This window comes from Artemia franciscana, unplaced genomic scaffold (genome assembly GCF_032884065.1).
Source record: "Artemia franciscana unplaced genomic scaffold, ASM3288406v1 Scaffold_4197, whole genome shotgun sequence".
In the NCBI taxonomy this organism is placed as follows: domain Eukaryota; kingdom Metazoa; phylum Arthropoda; class Branchiopoda; order Anostraca; family Artemiidae; genus Artemia; species Artemia franciscana.
Genome location: NW_027064721.1, coordinates 401 through 19,459, shown reverse-complemented (window position 1 = coordinate 19,459; position 19,059 = coordinate 401). Strand labels below are relative to the sequence as shown.

Below are 19,059 nucleotides of genomic sequence, written 5' to 3'. Positions count from 1 at the left end.
TTTGAGTGGTTTTGATTGTTCCCGGCTAAAATGCTAAATAATTTGAGATACACAAAAAGACTAAGTCATATTCTTTCGTCTCTGCAATAAGCTTTGAAATGACAATCGCAAGTTTCTTCGCCAGGTAGGTTGTTGCAATGAAAATAGATTCGAAACTAATGTTGGATGCATTAGTCTGTGACCTCCAAAATTGTGTTCGCCTCAGATAGGTATACAACTTCCACGGCTAGATAGACTTGAATGAAAGCTGAGTATTTTGAATATTGATTTCATCTACATGTTACGCCTGAAACTATGTCAACAAGTTTTTTTTTTCTCTGACTGTCTTGTTTTTCTTACATGACATGCAGCTAAAACGAAGTGAGTTAAAAAAAACAACGAAGGGTAATTAAGACACGGCTATATTAAGAAAAAAAATGTTCGATCGATTTGTGACGCCCAAAATAGGCCCAAATATGGTCTATCCCCCATCAGTTAATAACGTACTGATGAAGGATGCTGGGACATACAAACCTAAGAAAAAAAATTATTTTTAAGAAAAGTGGGTGGTATTAATTCGTGAAATGTTTCAAAAATAGATTAGACAACCTTTTTCTCCGATTGGTCTGAAATTTTCACAGCAACTAGAATATTCAGATTAACCTTAACGAGAACAATGAATTTCGGAAGAAAAACGTGGTTTTATCCACTATTAGCCAGAAAAATTGGATTTTTTTTTTTTTTTGTGCCAATCTGATTTCAGTTGTCAAGCCTTGTGAACACCTCAATTAAAACTTCAGGGCGAAGAGAGCCTCAATTGAGGAAAAAATTGAGGAATAAATAAGTATATTTATATTATTTATACAATAAGTATAAAATATGCCTGCAGGAAGATCGAAAAAAGATACCCCAAACTAATGGCCTTTGAAGCTTACTTGAAGCATACTCCCTTCAGGTGTGTGCTTCAGGTAAAATTTTTACTTGCAAAATTTAAATATTTTGAGGAGGGCATCATGATCATAGAAATGCCTTGGTATGGCATTGCCCAAAATTAAATGAGACTGATCTATCTAAAATATGCTAGTAAATCCATTATCACAAATGTGTTATACAAAGCTACTGTTGATCGAAAACTATGACTGAAATGTCAAATTTTGTCTAACATTTAAATTACAATCCAATATTTTGATTCTTAAGCAGAAAATCTGAAAATTTTTCAAATATTCTTAATGTTAACCAACGATAAAACTATGTTGATTAAAAGCGAACGAATTTAAACTAAAAGATCGTTTTTTTTTAAAGAGCAGTTTATCAAAGAAAAGTAGAGAGCCATATTAAATTACAAGACGAGTAAACGCAAGCAGACAAGACGAGCAAAAATAAAGGACTGTAATAATTCAAACTTGAAACTGGTGGCTATTACCATCAATGAATGTATGAAACTTAATTTTAACATAAATTAAAATTAATAATGATATCTAACGTCAAGATAACAGTTACAGCTATAGATGAATTAACACATCCTAAAACTAGCAGAAATCAAAATGAATAATCAAGTCAAACTTGAAACGACCAGAAATTTAAAAGAGTCTTGCTTCCGCCCTAAATCATTTAAAGGCCATTTACGCTTTATTGAAAACCAAATATAATAACATGTTGAACAGTTGTAACACAGAAAAATCAAGAATTTCTGGAATTTTCAGGAATTAGTGCAACCTTCTATCCAACAATAAGTTCGCTTCTATTAGTTCTTTTCAGTCATTTTGATTATTATGGTAATCTGATTGTTTCTTATTTTTTGTTGATTTCTTGAAAAATAAAGCCATACTGTCCAAAATATATGTCGTTTTCAATAAAACACAAACGACACCCAAACTGTTTTAAGGATTTGAGAAGGATGATTGGTTTTATCACTTTTATTTTCAAACCATGATTAATCTTCTGCCATACATTTTTATTGTTGTGTTGCTGTCGATTGTTGGAAAAATAAATGACACACAGTTTGAAATACATATTGAAACCACTAAACTTTTATGCTTAGATCATACATATCAGATTCAGATCCTTTATATCAGCTTCTTTATATAAGTTTCAGATTATCATTGATCATTATATCCGCTTCAGATTTTATCACCTTCAAGGATTTTATCTACTTAAGATCATTTTTTTTATGTTTACCGTAATTTTCACTTTTGGCCTTTTGTGCTTATTGTATTTATATATTACATCTTCCATGGTTTATAGAAGGAATTCTTAAAATTCTAAGACAATGGGTAAAAAAAAGTGTCAAACAGATTGGGCCATAAATAAAATGCTTCCAATCTAACTGTTGTGGAAGAGTTACATGGACCTGATTGCGTATGGTCTAATTGTAGGCCAGGTAAATGAAATAGATAATAAATTCTCTAAGTTTTGATTCAGTAAATTATCTGTGCTGATTCAAAAGGTGTTAGTGAAATTTTTTCTTCGCCGCTTGGATTTACAACTTGTACCCTCAAACCAAGCCAAAACAATCGATTAGTTTAATCAGCTTCTCTCATATGTTGGTTCTCAACTTGTTTTCAACAAGTTGTGTATCAACTCGCTTTTTTCCAAAATGTACTCTCTTCTCACTCACATTGTTAGTTAGGAAATAGAGCTTTTACTCTCAAAATCAGTTTTGTTGTATCTTCTATGCTTCAAAAACAAAAACCTTTTTTGTGTACTATCACCTATTTCTTAAAAATAGTTACTTGAATTACTGTAACCAATATTCTTGCCGTAATCTCCAATCGTTGAACAAGTTTATGAGATCTGGTGTTCTTCTCCTTTTCTAAAGGATTTAAAGACGGTATATCTATACGTTACTAACAGCTTGCTTTGACATGGTTCACACCTCAAATCGTTGAGTTGAAAAACCCGACTTTTCGACCTTATGATTTTACATTGCTATCCAATTTTCTTATAATTTTCCTACTCTAGTATATATTATTTATTTTTTCTTTTACCTTTTTATCTAAAAAATGAGAGTATTATTGCAGTATATTATATATTTTATTATTATTGCTCTGCTTGCATAAATGTATACATCATTTATAAAAGTGTTTATTTTTATTAATTCTTATATTTTAAAAATATATATTTATCTTCGTTTTTGCTATGTTTTATGTCTTTTATTACTAGTTCTTACATTTTCTTGGAGATATTTGTATATTGATAATTGTTATTTTCTTATAGCTTCTAATGTTATGTATGAACAAGCATATCGACTTAAAACAGAGACTGAAGCCAATAGTCGTAGCCTCAGTCAAAGAGTGCAGGGCTTATTGTTCACGAAGACTTGCTTGGAGTTGGTACATGCCTCAAATGCTTGGGTTGAAAGACCAGACCTCAGAAAAGGCATTTTGGGTCATGAGAGGAATGTCGAGGTATAATCATTGCTTTCTTTCTCTTGTGTTTGGTCCTTGACATCTCATAAGTTTAGACAAGTTTGGTAACACTTTTTGATTTGTTTTGATTTTTTTTAAGTAGAGTGTTTTTAACTTTTTTTTGGGATGACCGTAGGGGGAGAGTGATTGAAATCTATGAAGTTTTTATGCCATCCTATTTCAACTTTGGAAAAGAACCCTTAACACAAAAAAATTAATATTAACGAACTTTGCTATTATATCTGATATGTTTAGTTTAATTGACGTGGTCTTTTAATTTTTTATCGTTTACTCCCTCCCCCAGCACTGTTCCCGAAAGAATTCCTGCGGAAATAAGTCTGGTGCAGCTTTCATCGCACAAAAAGTATATAAATGTTGATCGAATGTGTGTGTGTGCGTGTCCTTGTGCGTTGGATTGTGCGTATGCTTTCTTATCAATATGTGAACTTGTATGGTATGTGTTTTCATACTCCCCGTCTAATCCTGATTAGTAAATAAGAAGACGAATCGTCGTTTCTATCATAAAATTTCTTCGAAAAGAAGCATTTCAGAACCGGAGTCTAAAGGCTCATAACCCGTTGCACATGCCCCCATCAACATGCAACAATTAAAGTAAACAGCTTGCACATGAATAAGTAAACTATCAAGAGAAAAGGGTGGAATATTGAGGGGCTATTCACTCTCAGAAATCCTGTACACTGGATTGCGCATGCCAAGCGTGGTGGAACTGTTCGAACTGTACCAAGAGTAGTGGAATTGTGCCAAGCGTGGCGAAATTCTGCCAGGCGTGAGGAAACTATGTCAATTATGGTGAATGTTTGCTAAAGAACGATGTGACATCAACCATCACAGCCAGATGGGAATGTACGTTACACACTTATTGAGTTAAATAATTAAAAATAACCAGCCAGTTTAAAACTTGAGATGAACAAGAAAAAAGTCCTATAATAATCCAAATTTAAATGATCAGAAATTACTGTCAAAGAATAATTGAAATCGAAAACAAGCCGAAATGAAGATAAAAATCACATCAAAACTAAAAGTAACGGTACTTATATATATGGATAATTAAATTTTGTTGATCAGTCCAAAGTCAATAATAAATCCCGCCTTGGAATAAAAACTGCTGAGGAAGAGAGCCATTGAATTCCTACGATGCTTTCTCCCTCTCAAAATTCAAGGTTGAATCGTCTTCTTGGAGCTGAGAAAGTGCTCCAGATCTGGTTTCTAAAATTAGTCCCTTGTTGTTGGGGTTAGATTGATCTGTGGCAGAAAATGAGGCAGACTAGTGATCTCTGTCTGAGGGATCGTTTGTCCCGAGCTAAAACATCTTGTGGTTTTTTCACTGATGACATATCGCAGGGCTCAGAATCATGCAGAACCACAGTCAGCCCTTTATGGAGCTCTGGTTCTAAGCTGAGACCACTATGATTTCTTGATGATCTCTGCCTGGCTTGAGCTCTACCTGGACGTTAATCGGAAGCACCTTTTCTTCGAATCTCGTAAAAAAAATTTCCAGCAGAATTTTTTGGGGTAATGTGGGGCAGATCCCTGTTTCAGTCAGTACATCAAGGATTATTCTTTTGTGTTTCATAAGCTGTATCGTCAGAAGCCTGACGGAGCATTCTATTTTGTGGCCCTCCGTCGTTACGCATTTCAAAGTTTCCCCAGGGATGGTGGTAAACTCTCTTGACCCAGCTTTAATGAGTCGATCATTAAAGGTAGTATTTGACCATCGCAGCGAGCCTTTATAACATATCCTGACTTGGGTTTTGATAGCTTTTCCATCAGATCAGCTGCATATACCCTTTCCCTTTTTGGCTCTTTGGTTTTTCGTTTACCTCCCCTGCATTCCTCTGTTGCATGTGACGTTGAGTTAGGATGGCAATAGTGACGTTTTGGTCGGCGCTTGTGTGGTTTGCCTTCAGGACATCGCTTCAAGAAATCTCTTTTTATGTTTTCTTTCCTCCTTTCTGTTTAAGGATTTACTTCCGAACAGAAATCCATTTCTTTTTTTTTATTTTTCTGATTTCTGTTTAGGGGTTCAGTTCAGAAAAGAAATTCACTTTTGTTTTTCGTTCTAGTTTCTGTTTTTGGGTTTACTTCCGAACAGAAATCCACTTTTTTTAAATTCTGATTTCTGTTTATAGTTTAACTCCTAAAGAGAAATCAACTTTTTTTATTTTACTTTTCTGATTTCTGTCTACATATTCAATTCCAAACAGAGATTCACTTTTTATTCTTCGTTCTAATTTCTGTTTTCGGGTTTACTTCCGAACAAAAATCCACTTTTTTTATATTCTGGTTTTTGTTTACCGGTTCAGTTCCAAACAGAAATTCACATTTGTTTTTCGTTCATTTGTGGAACAAACAGTCTTGTAGTCGTTGCTAGAAGCCTTCCAGGATTCAGTGGCTAAGTCGACAAAAGCCTAGGTGGAAAACCACAAGAAAGCATTAGGAGAAGCTTTAATGGCTGAGCGAAAGCTGAACGGAGTAACTCTCCACGGAAGGCAAAACCTATACAAAATTTTAGTTAAATTCAAAGACAGAAAGAGGGTAGTTGATTGCATGATTTGACCCTCATTAACGAAGTTAATTAAAAACATATGAAAATCATTTGATAGTTGCCAGTATTTAGCAAAACGAGAAAACGTGGATTTCGCTGAGTGGTTAGTTGCTTCCGAAGAAATTCATTTTGGAGGGATAAAGCTACAAATTAAAAAAAAACGTGAATAACCCCCCCCCCCTCTATCCCTCAATCACTCACTTTTTCTTTCTTGCTTTCATTCTATTTTTATTCTCTCAGGATGAAGAGTTTACAATTGAAGTTTATGAGCTTTCAGACTTGAAAAAGGAATACGATCTTACTGTTGCCCAACTTAGCCTACTTCAGTTAATGGAGAGACAAGCTCTGAACCCTAATGTACCGTCCTCAGCCCAAGAAACTGTTGCCCAGTTGGTAAATATGAAGGGCTATGAGCTTGCAATCTCTGTTGCCAGAAGGTAAGCAAAAATATTAAACAAACAATTTTGCTTTAGATCCAGGGGTGGGGTTTTAGATCGATTTGTGCTTTATGCCTTAGGCTTGCGGTTTCTTTCATTTATTTATATACTCTATATTATAAATTATAAAATGATGCATGTTATGATATAGTCTGACGTAAGCCTGCTGGTAGGCTGGTTGATTTGTTTTTAGGTTCTTAGGTTTGAATTTTCGCTTATAGGTTGTTCTGTTATGATTTATTTGCTATTTGCGAACAAATATGTAATTTTACAAGACTCTAATTTCTTTAAAAATACAAAAACTGGCCAATTAAAGAAAACGTAGGAGAAGTCGAACATAAAATAATGCTAGTAGTCACCGAAACTAAAAAAGAAAATTTTGTAACAATTTGTACATAGAAAGAATCTGCTTTTCATTTTGATTCCAAATATTAAAAATTTATTAAGAATATTTAAAAATATTAGCGTAAAGGAATATGCCTATGTTTTGGAAAAGTGGGAAACCCCTCCCAAAAGGAGGGGTGGCCAAAAACATAACCAGCAAATTCAGTATATCTGAGAAAAGCAGCAGAGGTTTCCAGTCTTGATGTATTAAAAGCAGTTTTTCTTATTTTTCGAAAAGAATGGTTACGGAGGCCATCTATCTATCTATATATCTTTTTATCTATATATATTTTTGTCGGAGTGACTTTATTGCCCCAGTGGTTGTAGAATCTCGATTTCTTGTTCGAATAGAAATTCAACGTTCTAGTGTTTTTGTTTTAAATAGCATGCCAGGCCAGGCCAGGATGAGAATTTTAGCCATTTTGTGGTGCAAGGCAATTGCCAAAGAACGCCAAAATACTATCGACTGAAAATTCTTTAGAATTATTATTATTTTCAGTTAATCTTATCAAAACATCATTAATTAAGGTCATTTTTCATAAATTAAAAACAACACAATGAGTGAATCATTGAACGAAACTAGAAAACAAAACAGACAAAGAAAGGGCAAAAATAGAAGTATGAAACAACTATAACAAGAAAAGAAGGAAGCTATTTTAATGATTGTAAACAGTACGTTAAAACCTAAAACGACAAGAAATTGCCCTACACATGAAGGAAAAACGTCCCACTCACTCCTTACTATAATTTGACAAGCGCTTTACTGAAAGCATTTTAGAATAAAAAAAAATAGTGTCAGTTGGGAATCACATGTGTTCTGTTTAACAATTGCCTTTCCCAGCTGAAAATTTGAGCAGAAGATTCCATTGTACGCAAATATGAAAAAAAAATTATACAAACGTTTTTTTTTTTAGAACATTCGCTTCTAAAATAACGGGATACTTTAGTCTACAGACTACAGAATAGGGGACTGAAGGGACTTCGAGTTTAAAATTTATTGATTTAATCAGTTTCGGTTAATTCTCTATTTCATACGTAGGATCTTCCTAAACACCAGGGTGGTTAGAACCCTTGAGTTCTTCGGTCCTTAGACTAACGTTTAAACTTTGTACCACAATGTTTCAAGGAAAAGAGTACTTTTAGGCGTGACAAATTTTTAAATTGAAACTTTTCACCCATCAGCCCCCAATCCCTCAGAAGTTAGTAAAAATATATTCCTTGAAATTCATTGAGATCGGGAGATAAACATCCCTCTCAATAATTCACTGAAACACATCCCACAAGAAGTTTGAAAACAAGGGCTTACAGTGTACTTTTGGGAGCTAAACTTTGAATTTCTGTAGTCTGGAAGGTTAAAAGCCCTTAGCCCTTCGCCTTTTAGTGCAGATAAGTATATGATATGTACATAAGTGTATAATTTTTCTCCAATAAGAAGAGAACTGTCAACCAATTCCACCCATACAACACGTTTATTCCAAATGATTCTCTAAACGAAGGAAGTTTAGGAATTAAACTTCTGCTTTGTATTCGTCTGAAGGACCACTCACAGGAGGTTAGAAAATTTGGAGCTAAAATGAACCTATTGAGGCTTTAGATACCCCTCCCATCCCCTCCCAAAACTTGATTTAAGCTTGCAACAAAGCAAAAGCTGGGCAGCTAGCAAGCTTGAAGCAAACTTGTTTGAGGCCTTTCGTTTGATTTAAAATTAGGTGAATTTCGTATGTATTTTAAATCACCATCCTCACTCTTCTTAGATCTGTCAAACTTTGGGATTTTTCCCAGAATATTTGGATTTTAATCCTGAATTTGGGATCTTAGAAAAGGCACATATTAAACATTACTTTAAAATTATGTTAATTCTTCATGTTGTCATTATTTAATACAATAGGATCTTTCCAAATGTAGAATTGTTTGTTTGCTAGCGAGCCTTGTTCGTCCAATTCTTGTTGAAAGCCGTAATTTTACATACCCCAAAAATTACTAGAGGCATATATCTACCAAAAAACTACTCCATCTGTTAGTGAACAAATGTCGCCGGTTACATCCAGATAATATCAAACAGATCGTGGTAGCAAAATGTAAGTAACGAGCGATCCGGCTCAATAGTCACCAAAACTCTTCAAAACAGAATTTGATACCAACAGATATATCAAAAGAATTGGCTTTCCATGCGGATTTTAAATGTATAAGTTTTATTAAGTTTACTTATATCTATCAAAGGTTGCGAGCCTGTGACAATTTGCCTGATTTTTGAAAAATGGGTGAGTCAGTCTTTAGAATCGTTTTTTTTTTGGCAAAAAATAATTATTTTGCTATGGAAAGGGGGAGGGGTTAGTGGCCTAAAGTCTTTTCTGACCAATTTTAAACTTACAGTCGTAAGCCCTTGGGCCAAGGGGACTAAGTAAGGTATAAGGAATCTATTTAATGATTGGTTCCTTTGAAACTGGTCCCTCCTCTTATAGCATGGGCTCCAAAAAGGGCCGAATCTTTCCAATTTGCCTTAAACTTACGAGAAACTTTTGGCTAAAATTTTATGATTATTGTTATTAATACTACGATTATTATTATTATAAAGAACGGAAGTTTTGTATTATATTGCAAACAATCAATTAGTGACGGGGTTCACTATTGGTTGCATTATATCAATAGATACAGAAAAATTACCAGGGCTGGTAATACCCGGAGAACTATAGTACCCCCTCCATACTCAAAAATAGCGACGAAGACCACACTGCCTTTCCATAACAAACAAATACAAAGTAGAGACAATAGGGAAAATCTTTTCAAGACAGTGGAAATCCGTTCTGTGGATATTTTGGCCCTATGTCCAAGGGCCGTCTTCAGACAGGCCTTTGAGACAGGCTGCTAAACAACCAAGATTGGCTCTAAGAAATTGCATCTAATCATTTTGTTCTCTTTAGTTTGAATGAGTTTATATTCTCATTTCATTCTTTTTGCCAGTCCTGGTTGAACTTCGTTGAAGTAAGGATGCTAGGGCTATTTTTAAAAAAGTGTTTTTAATTATTTAGTTTTAATTCTCACAATTTGATGTAAGTTTGTTTATAAATGTATATAGAGTTTCTCTCTTATTCTTGTATTGTGCTGAAGACGGCCCTTAGAAAAGGGGCGAAATATCCACAGAACTGATTTCCACTGTCTTGAAAAGATTTTCCCTATTGTCTCTACTTTGTATTTGTTTCCTCTATACTCAAATGTAAGCAAAAAGTTGGATCAAAGTTAAAACTCTTATCTAACGTTAAAACGAGCCAAAACAAAATTTATGAGCCCCCTCCAAAGTTTCTGTGACGATGAAAGGGAGATCTGGTATAAGAAGGGCCTTTCTCTTTCAAAAAAGAATAAATTCTGCTCCTTTTTAGGTTAAATGTTACTCTTTACTTCCATAATAGCAGCGCAGACCAGGAATATTCCCAGATATCATAATGGATTAAATGTCAATTTTACTTTTTTATGTGTTTTGAAGGTTTTTTACCACTCCCACCAACCCCCCCCCCCCCTCTGAACAAAATCTCCGTTAACGCCTTTGCGGGTTATATCAATTTTTACCTCCGCCATTTGCTCGTCTCTCCCTCGGAACTACTTATGTATTTATCTGAAGCTTCAATGGGAGCTGGGTTGTTTTGGCATATCGTCATGTATTCATATCGGGAATATCTTAATATTGGTTGTTACAAGGTCTAAAAATTTAGCCACAGAAATAAGGTAGGCCTATCCTGGAGGCAGGCAATAAAAAAAATTGTTTGTAGTTTGAGGACTTCTTGTATTTGAGCTTAATGTTACAACAATGGTAACATAGGGGCTATATCAATATTATGTAGGGAAGCTTTATTACCCTAATTTCTAGACCGAAAAAATACCACAAAATATGGCAATCCGCGAATCATTTCTAAAAAGGGTCGACGGGTAAACACAACTGCATACATGGTTTTAAAGATGATGTCATTCAGAATTAGTGTTTATATACTGGATGCACTAAAAAAAACTCTCAAATGCTGAAAACGAATGCATTTATACATATACATGTTATTACTATGTCTTGGATATAATTTTACGTTTCTTAGCTGTTCTTGTTATTCTTATTTTCCCGTGTAGATTAAGTTAAAACTATGGTAGGAATTTCTTCGAACTCAACCGAAATTTCTTTTGATTTGAAGGTCAGTCTGGACCACAAGATAAAAGAAAAGCCTCATGCGTATGAATTCTCTAACCCCTTCATGCATAAAAAGATGTGTGATTTCGTAAAGAGTACAAGAGCTTCTATCACAAAAGCAGAAAATACAGCCTAAGACTTAGTCAGGGCCCTGAACGTAATTGTGGTGCTTACAAGTACCCCTTATTATCACAATCTGCAAGCCATTTCTTAATCGATCTAGGGCAGTGGCGTAATTTCCTATATGAAGGGGGGGGGGGTCGGCAGCTGCTCCCTCCAGGCCATGCATTTTTTTTTCTTTGGAGCTTCATAAAAAATTTATTCGTGGGAACACCTTTCATTTTATAAGTAGTAATAAAACTACTTTTAGAAGATGTAGAGAATTGTAAAGTAGCCTCTCGATTTGCCACAAGATTCGAAAATTTTTTGGCAGTGATTTTTTTTTTGTTATCAAATTGTGATTTTTTTTTGCCTTTAAAAGTACAGAAACACTGATTGTAGGCCTATAAAATGTATGAACATTATTTTTAAAAAGAACATTATTCTTAAAAACACATTATTTTAAATATTATTGGCCTTTAAAAGTAAAGAAACACTGATTGTAGGCCTATAAAATGTATGAACATTATTTTTAAAAAGAATATCATTCTTAAAAACACATTATTTTAAACATTATTGGCCTTTAAAAATAAAGAACACTGATTGTAGGCCTATAAAATGAATAACATTCTTAAAACACATTATATTAAACGTTATTGGCCTTTAAAAGTAAAGAAACACTGATTGTAGGCCTATAAAATGTATGAATGTTATTTTTAAAAAGAATATTGTTATTAAAAACACATTATTTTAAACAGCATTGGCCTTTAAAAGTAAAGAAAAACTGATTGTAGGCCTGTAAAATATATGAACATTATTTTTAGAAAGAATATCATTCTTAAAAACACATTATTTTAAACATTATTGGCCTTTAAAAGTAAAGAAACACCGATTGTAGGCCTATAAAATGTATGAACATTATTTTTTTTAAATCTGAAGTTATAGTCTATTCGTCCATTTTAGTTCCACGGCATCTTATTTTATTCCTAATAGTGCCGAATCTTAGAATAATTTGGTTTTCCCCCGTTATCTCAGATAGTTGATTATTTATAGGCCCGTTCATAAATGACTGATTACCCCGGTTTGGAACCGGGGTAATCATACTTTGCATTGCGGAGTAATGCATTTACTATTAAATTAATGTCATTGAAAGTGATATGTTCCTGAAGGTACATAATAAACATTGGGCACCCTTGCCCTAGGGTCATAAATACAGGTAAGGGAGAAAGGAAATCCCATAGGAGTATTTAATAAATTATTGAAACTACTTATATTTATATACCATTGACAAAAAAATTTGTTCTCAATGTAATTAGGGTTTATTTATCAACATGGTTTGGATTTCGACAGAAGGCTGAAATTTCTCAAATAGAACTTACTCGCTTATATTTATATGCTATTCACCAACCCTAATAGTTAACCTATAATAGTCTGCTGTTCAGTCAACCCTAATAGGTTAAGGTTGACAGCACTGCTACTAATACATTATGACCCCTAAACAATCTAAACTATTCGCATGTCAATGCTCTTCACGTGTCGGATGTCAATGGAAAATTCACTTTCAATATTCACTTTCAGTGTAGGGCCAAGTAATTTTCTCACACCCACTGTTTTCTGGCTCCAAAGTCTGTTTCATTCCGCGATTTGCTGCAGCTCTGACTAAGGCAGGCTCTCTAAGTGGCATGTTTCTAATCAACCGCGAGTCTAATATCCCCGGAAGTAAACAATCGCTCCAAAACTCATGAAGCTTTGGTAATATGGACAAAAAATACTCTTTTGATTTTGGAATAGTTAAAATTTCCACATTGCACTCATGGTGATATACCACCAAGTGACATTCTTCTTGATTGGTGATTTCTAGCTGACCTTGAATTTGAGCATTTTATTTGTGATTTTTCTTTAACTCCAATTTTGAATTGTGTGACCATAGGAAAAAGTTCTTTACCAATCCTTTTTGGGGTGCCACTTCCCTTATGGTCATTCCTTTGGGAATATTATGGAAAGTCTTCACTTCAAATGGTGTGCCGTTTTCTAAGCGACCATCAAGAGAAGCTCCAAGAAACTGGATATTTGGATGAACGAGTAGTCCCATTTGATTTCCTTTGATCAATGATACTCAGGCACGTATGCAAGAATTTTTTTCGGGGTGGGGGGGGGCCAAAACCTTCGAAACAGCAGATATAAAGTAGCATTTTTTTATTATTTAGTAACGCAAACAGCACTTTGACTTACTTTGACTTAAGTCTCCTGCCGGGCACTGCTTGGCGTAGAGAGTGACGTCTGCCTCCTCCACCCACTTCGGTCCATGGCGAGTATTTGCTCTTCGCCCTGTCTGATGTTTGCCATCGCCAAGAACTCGGACAGGCTGTCGGACCAACGTTTCTTCGGTCGGCCGCGAGGTCGCTTCCAACAAACTTTCATAGGGTCGAAGTCATAGATCATCTTTGCGGGTAGATGTGGTGGCATTCGAAGCAGATGCCCGAACCATCGTAAGGCTCGCTCGGCTGCTTGAGTCGAAAACCAAGACTGCTTTGTGAGCTGGAGAAGCTTTTCATTGCTGACGAAGTCGGACCATCAATGGCCCTCATTTCTTGAGGGTTGCAGCTGATGCTTGCCATGTCTCAGCTCCGTAAAGTATCACAGAGCCGACTAGAGCGTTGAAGATCCGCAGTTTCGTTGTGCGACTGATATTTGGTTTTCGCCAGAGGTGACGATTCAGTCTACCCATGACAGAATACGCTTTAGATAATCTTGCCTGCAGCTCGAGGAGAAGTGAGCCATTTGAAGAAATTATGGAGCCCAGGTAGGTGAAGTCTTTAACAACCTCGATGCTAGTGGTGCTGTCCAGGCTAACTGGAGAGCTAACAGCAGGAGAAGATGGGTCTATGGCCATAATTTTAGTTTTGTTCCAGTTTGGCAGCCTCTTCTCGCAGAATTCGGAGTGCTTCCAGCAGCTGGTCCATGGAGTCCGCCAGAATGGCCAAGTCATCGGCAAAATCGACATATGTGATGGTATGATCTCCAAATGTGAGCCCAAATCTGAGACGTGAGGTGGTTTTTGTCATAACGTAATCTATGATGACATTGAAGAGCTCTGGGGCCACTGCACATCCTTGGCGCACCCCTGTCGTGATTTAAAAGAACGGGCTGCGCCGACCATTTACTTGTATACAGCTCTCCGTCCCATGGTGCAGCGCCTTGAGAAGTCTGCAATATTTCTCAGGTAGGCCAGTCAACTCTAGAATCCGCCAAAGACCTTTTTGATCGACTGAGTCAAATGCAGCACGGAAGTCAACGAAGGCAATAAATGCTTTCTGTCGGAATTCTATGGTCTTCTCTACTATTTGTCGAATCGTGAAAATCTGCTCGATGGTTGAACGATCCGACATAAAACCAGCTTGCTCCAGTCGCCGGATTTTTCGAATGATGCTCCGACATCGATCCAGCAGGACCATTGAAAACAGTTTGTCAGGGACTGACAGTAGGGTTATTCCCCGGTAGTTGGAGCAGTCGCTTCTCGAGCCTTTTCTCTTCCATAAGGGGATGATGATACCCTTCCGCCAATCCTCGGGAATTATCTCTGTTTGCCAAATTGTAGAGAACAGGGTGTGAAGAAACAAGAGTATTGCAGGACCTCCATATTTTAGCAGCTCTTAGTTTAAGCCACAGATATCAGCAGCTTTATTATTCTTGAGTCTTTTTACTGCATGTCCAATTTCTGAGGGGTTGAAAGGCTCATCTGGAGGAACATCTGTTCCAGGTCTTTGACTGCAAGGTTGGCTGGGATTATCCTTAGGAGGCGCAGACGGACCAGTATTGTTGAGGAGCGAACAGAAGTGGTTCTTCCACCGACAGATAGCTGGTGATTTGAGGCTTGTTCTGATTACTCAGCCATTGATTCATTTTAGTATTACGCGTCGAAAGTAGATTGGCTGAAAGTTTGATTGAGTATCTTTCATATGGGAGATAAGAGTTTATAAATACAATTCTGCCGACACGCATAGCCAAAAAAAAATCGTCGGAGTAGAAGAATACTGGGGAGGGTAGATGAATGTCTCATTTAATGACACAGGCTAGTCCGCCGGAAGGGCGACCGCCAGTAGCTTTTGCTGGACTCAGGAACGCAGTATGATGCTGACTTCGACGCAAAAAATTCAAACTTGAAACAGTGAGAAGATGCTCCTGGAGACATACCAAATCGTAGGAACCGTACAATTCATCAATAACAAAATCCTTATCTTTGGTGCCATTTATATTGAACGAAATACCTGAGATTCATGCACTCATGGTTGAAAAATGGGATTGCACTTTATTCGATTCTTAATAACGGGGCAGGAAAAGCTATAGGAAGGGTGTTTTTTGCCGCAATTGGCACAATTGGGATCAGGAATGTATGGCTCATCTTTTGTTGATGTGTGGCCCTCCACAACGAGCACATTTCGGGAGAACGCTGGGACAGGAGTACTGTAGATGGTCTAGTGATCGGCATTTAAAACAGCATTTGGGTAGGTCCTTAAACTCGTAAACAGGAAAAATTTCATAGCCCACTCTGAGGCCATGCTTGAAAAACGTAGATTGCGCAAAAGAATCCAAAAACTCGATTTTCACAGACTTAGATAGGCCCAATCTCTTAGAATCTTTGATACCGTGTTGGATTCCGAGTACCGTAATGTCAACGTCGGTAGGAATATTACGATATACCAAAAAACCGCTTGGAAACCACTTTTGTTGTAGAACCGGAGATTATGTTCTGGATTGACGAGCAGAAGTCCTCCGTAGCAGACTTGTCCATATTAATATACCACTTGTCATTGATGGGCTTTACGCTATGTACTAATTCATCTCCAGTAATTTGGTCTATAGCAGCTTTTCGCTTAAGAGGGTCAGATAAGGCGTCCGGCACCTTTGAGACGATAACTGTTGCATGCGAATCAAGCACTGAAGCCGGCTTGGGTAATTGGGGGAAGCTCAGTTCATAATTGTCAAGTTTTGAAGACATTCCCAAAACAACATGATGGAGCTCATTAAATTTTGAGAATAGAGGTGTAGGCAGTGGCAGGGAGGCAGGGTACTTCCGTAGGACGCTTTATAAAGAATGTCGGAACATCAGTGTCAGTCTCGTCAAGAGATTTCAATAAAGTAATCATGTCGCTGAAATGGCTAACCAATGCATTATTTCCCTTCCGAATAGGGCAATCTTCATGACCCGGACAAAGCTGCCACAATAACGTCTTTGCCACCTTGACCGAATTAGAGTAAAAAAAAACTCCACTCCATGCCTTTTAATCACGTCATCCTCTGCTCCAGCTAGCAAATTGCTCTGTATAAAATTCAATACCGGCGAACAAACAAGGACAGGATTACCGTCACTGGTAACAGGCATCACGCTGGTTCAATTAATTCAATAATAATACCTCGATATTTTTGTTCTACAATTCATGCACAAATAGTTCTTTTGATAATCCTCTTATGTAGGTCAAGGTTACACGTCACTTTATCCTTAACCAGCTATTGCGAAACCTTGAATTATAATGAACTAATTTTCATTCGATGAGAGCTTATAGCCGAGTGTTGAAATAGTTCACAATTCTTAAGCTAAAAAGGGCTTACTGAATTAATAAGTTCATAAAATATCCAATTTAATCCAGGTGTGTTCACTTGGAACTCAGATTCAAGACTGAATTAAATAAAAAAAACAAGTTTTTTAACTGAAAGTAAGGAGCGACATTAAAACTTAAAACGCACAGAAATTACTTCGTATATGAAAGAGGCTGCTTCCTCATCAACGCCCCGCTCTTTACGCTAAAGTTTGACTCTTTCTCTCAATTCTTCTTTTAAAACAGTAAAAAACTTTAGCGTAAAGAGCGGGCGTTGATGAGGAAGCAGCCTCTTTCATATACGAAGTAATTTCTGTGCGTTTTAAGTTTTAATGTCGCTCCTTACTTTCAGTTGAAAAAACTCGTTTTTTTTTATTTAATTTCTGAACGTTTTTGAATCAATGCATGTTTTGATTTTGGCTCTCCGCAGAGGAATAATCAAAACGAAATTTGCATATTTTTTGGGGGGGCTAAATGGCTTTCTCATAATTTTGATCGAATGATTTTGAGAAAAAAAGAGCGGGGCGAAGCCTAGTTGCCCTCCGATTTTTTGGTTAATTAAAAAGGCAACTAGAACTTTTAATTTTTTACGAATCTTTTTATTGGTAAAAGATTTACGTAACTTATAAATTAGCTTACGTAAAGAACTTTTGTATTCTCATGTTTTTATTACATATATGAGGGGATTCGCCCCATCGTCAGTACCTCGCTCTTTACACTAAAGCTTAAATTTTATCCCAATTCATTAAGAATGACCCCTGAATCACAAAAGCCGTAGAATAAATAGTTGAAATTACTAAAAATACTTTAGCGTAAAGAGCTAGGTATCATAAGGAGGTGAGCCCCTTATATGGGTAATAATTTCTGTTTGTTTTAAGTTTTATTGCTGTTCCTTACTTCCAGCTGAAAAAGCTTTTTCACATTTATTTTTTATTTTTTTTTTAAATAATGCTAGTAAATCCTGCTCTCCCTTCATGGAAGTTTTCTTCTCCCATGACAAATTCTCGATGGAAAGTTCCCCCAGCATATCCCCCTCTTCTCAACCCCTCCCCCCAACCAAAAAAATCCTCCTGAAAACGCCTGTATACTTCCCAATAACCATTACTATATGTAAGCACAGGTCAAAGTTTGTAACTTGTTGCCCCTCCCACGGGGACTGTGAGGGAGTAAGTCGTCCCCAAAGACATAGTTATAAGGTTTTTCGACTACGCTGAATAAAATGGCTATCTCAGAATTTTGATCCGTTGACTTTGGGAAAATAATTAGCGTGGAGGGGGCCTAGGTGCCCTCCAATTTTTTTGGTCACTTAAAAAGGGTACTAGAGCTTTTAATTTCCGTTAAAATGAGCCCTCTCGCGACATTCTAGAACCGCTGGGTCGATACGATCACCCCTGGGAAAAGAAAAACAAATAAACACGCATCCGTGATCTGCCTTCTGGCAAAAAATGCAAAATTCCACATTTTTGTAGATAGGAGCTCGAAACTTCTACAATAGGGTTCTCTGATACGCTGAATCTGATGGTGTGATTTTCGTTAAGATTCTATGACTTTTAGGGGGTGTTTCCCCCTATTTTCTAAAATAACACAAATTTTCTCAGGCTCGTAACTTTTGATGGGTAAGACTAAACTTGATGAAACTTATATATTTAAAACCAGCATTAAAATGCGATTCTTTTGATATAGCTATTGGTATCAAAATTCCATTTTTTAGAGTTTTGGTTACTATTGAGCCGGGTCGCTCCTTACTACAGTTCGTTACCACGAACTGTTTGATGACTCGCGGATTGCCATATTTTGTGGTATTTTTTCGGTCTAGAAATTAGGGTAATAAAGCTTCCCTACATAATATTGATATAGCCCCTATGTTACCATTGTTGTAACATTAAACTCAAATACAAGAAGTCCTCAAACTACAAACAATTTTTTTTGTTGCCTGCCTCCAGGATAGGCCTACCTTATTTCTGTGGCTAAATTTTTAGACCTTGTAACAACCAATATTAAGATATTCCCGATATGAATACATGACGATATGCCAAAACAACCCAGCTCCCATTGAAGCTTCAGATAAATACATAAGTAGTTCCAAGGGAGAGACGAGCAAAGGGCGGAGGTAAAAATTGATATAACCCGCAAAGGCGTTAACGAAGATTTTGTTCAGAGGGGGGGGGGGGTTGGTGGGAGTGGTAAAAAACCTTCAAAACACATAAAAAAGTAAAATTGACATTTAATCCCTTATGATATCTGGGAATATTCCTGGTCTGCGCTGCTATTATGGAAGTAAAGAGTAACATTTAACCTAAAAAGGAGCAGAATTTATTCTTTTTTGAAAGAGAAAGGCCCTTCTTATACCAGATCTCCCTTTCATCGTCACAGAAACTTTGGAGGGGGCTCATAAATTTTGTTTTGGCTCGTTTTAACGTTA

The 19,059-nt window shown here is 36.4% G+C and overlaps 1 protein-coding gene across 1 annotated transcript; it reads left to right on the top strand.

Annotated features, from left to right (window-relative positions):
- The first annotated feature begins 3,200 nt into the window (after nt 1-3,200).
- Nucleotides 3,201-6,442, top strand: LOC136043265 (uncharacterized). Its single transcript, XM_065728196.1, has 2 exons — nt 3,201-3,386; nt 6,193-6,442. Exons 1-2 carry the CDS (start codon nt 3,207-3,209, stop codon nt 6,391-6,393), a joined length of 381 nt encoding a protein of 126 aa, XP_065584268.1. The 5' UTR covers nt 3,201-3,206; the 3' UTR covers nt 6,394-6,442.
- Nucleotides 6,443-19,059: the final 12,617 nt, after the last annotated feature.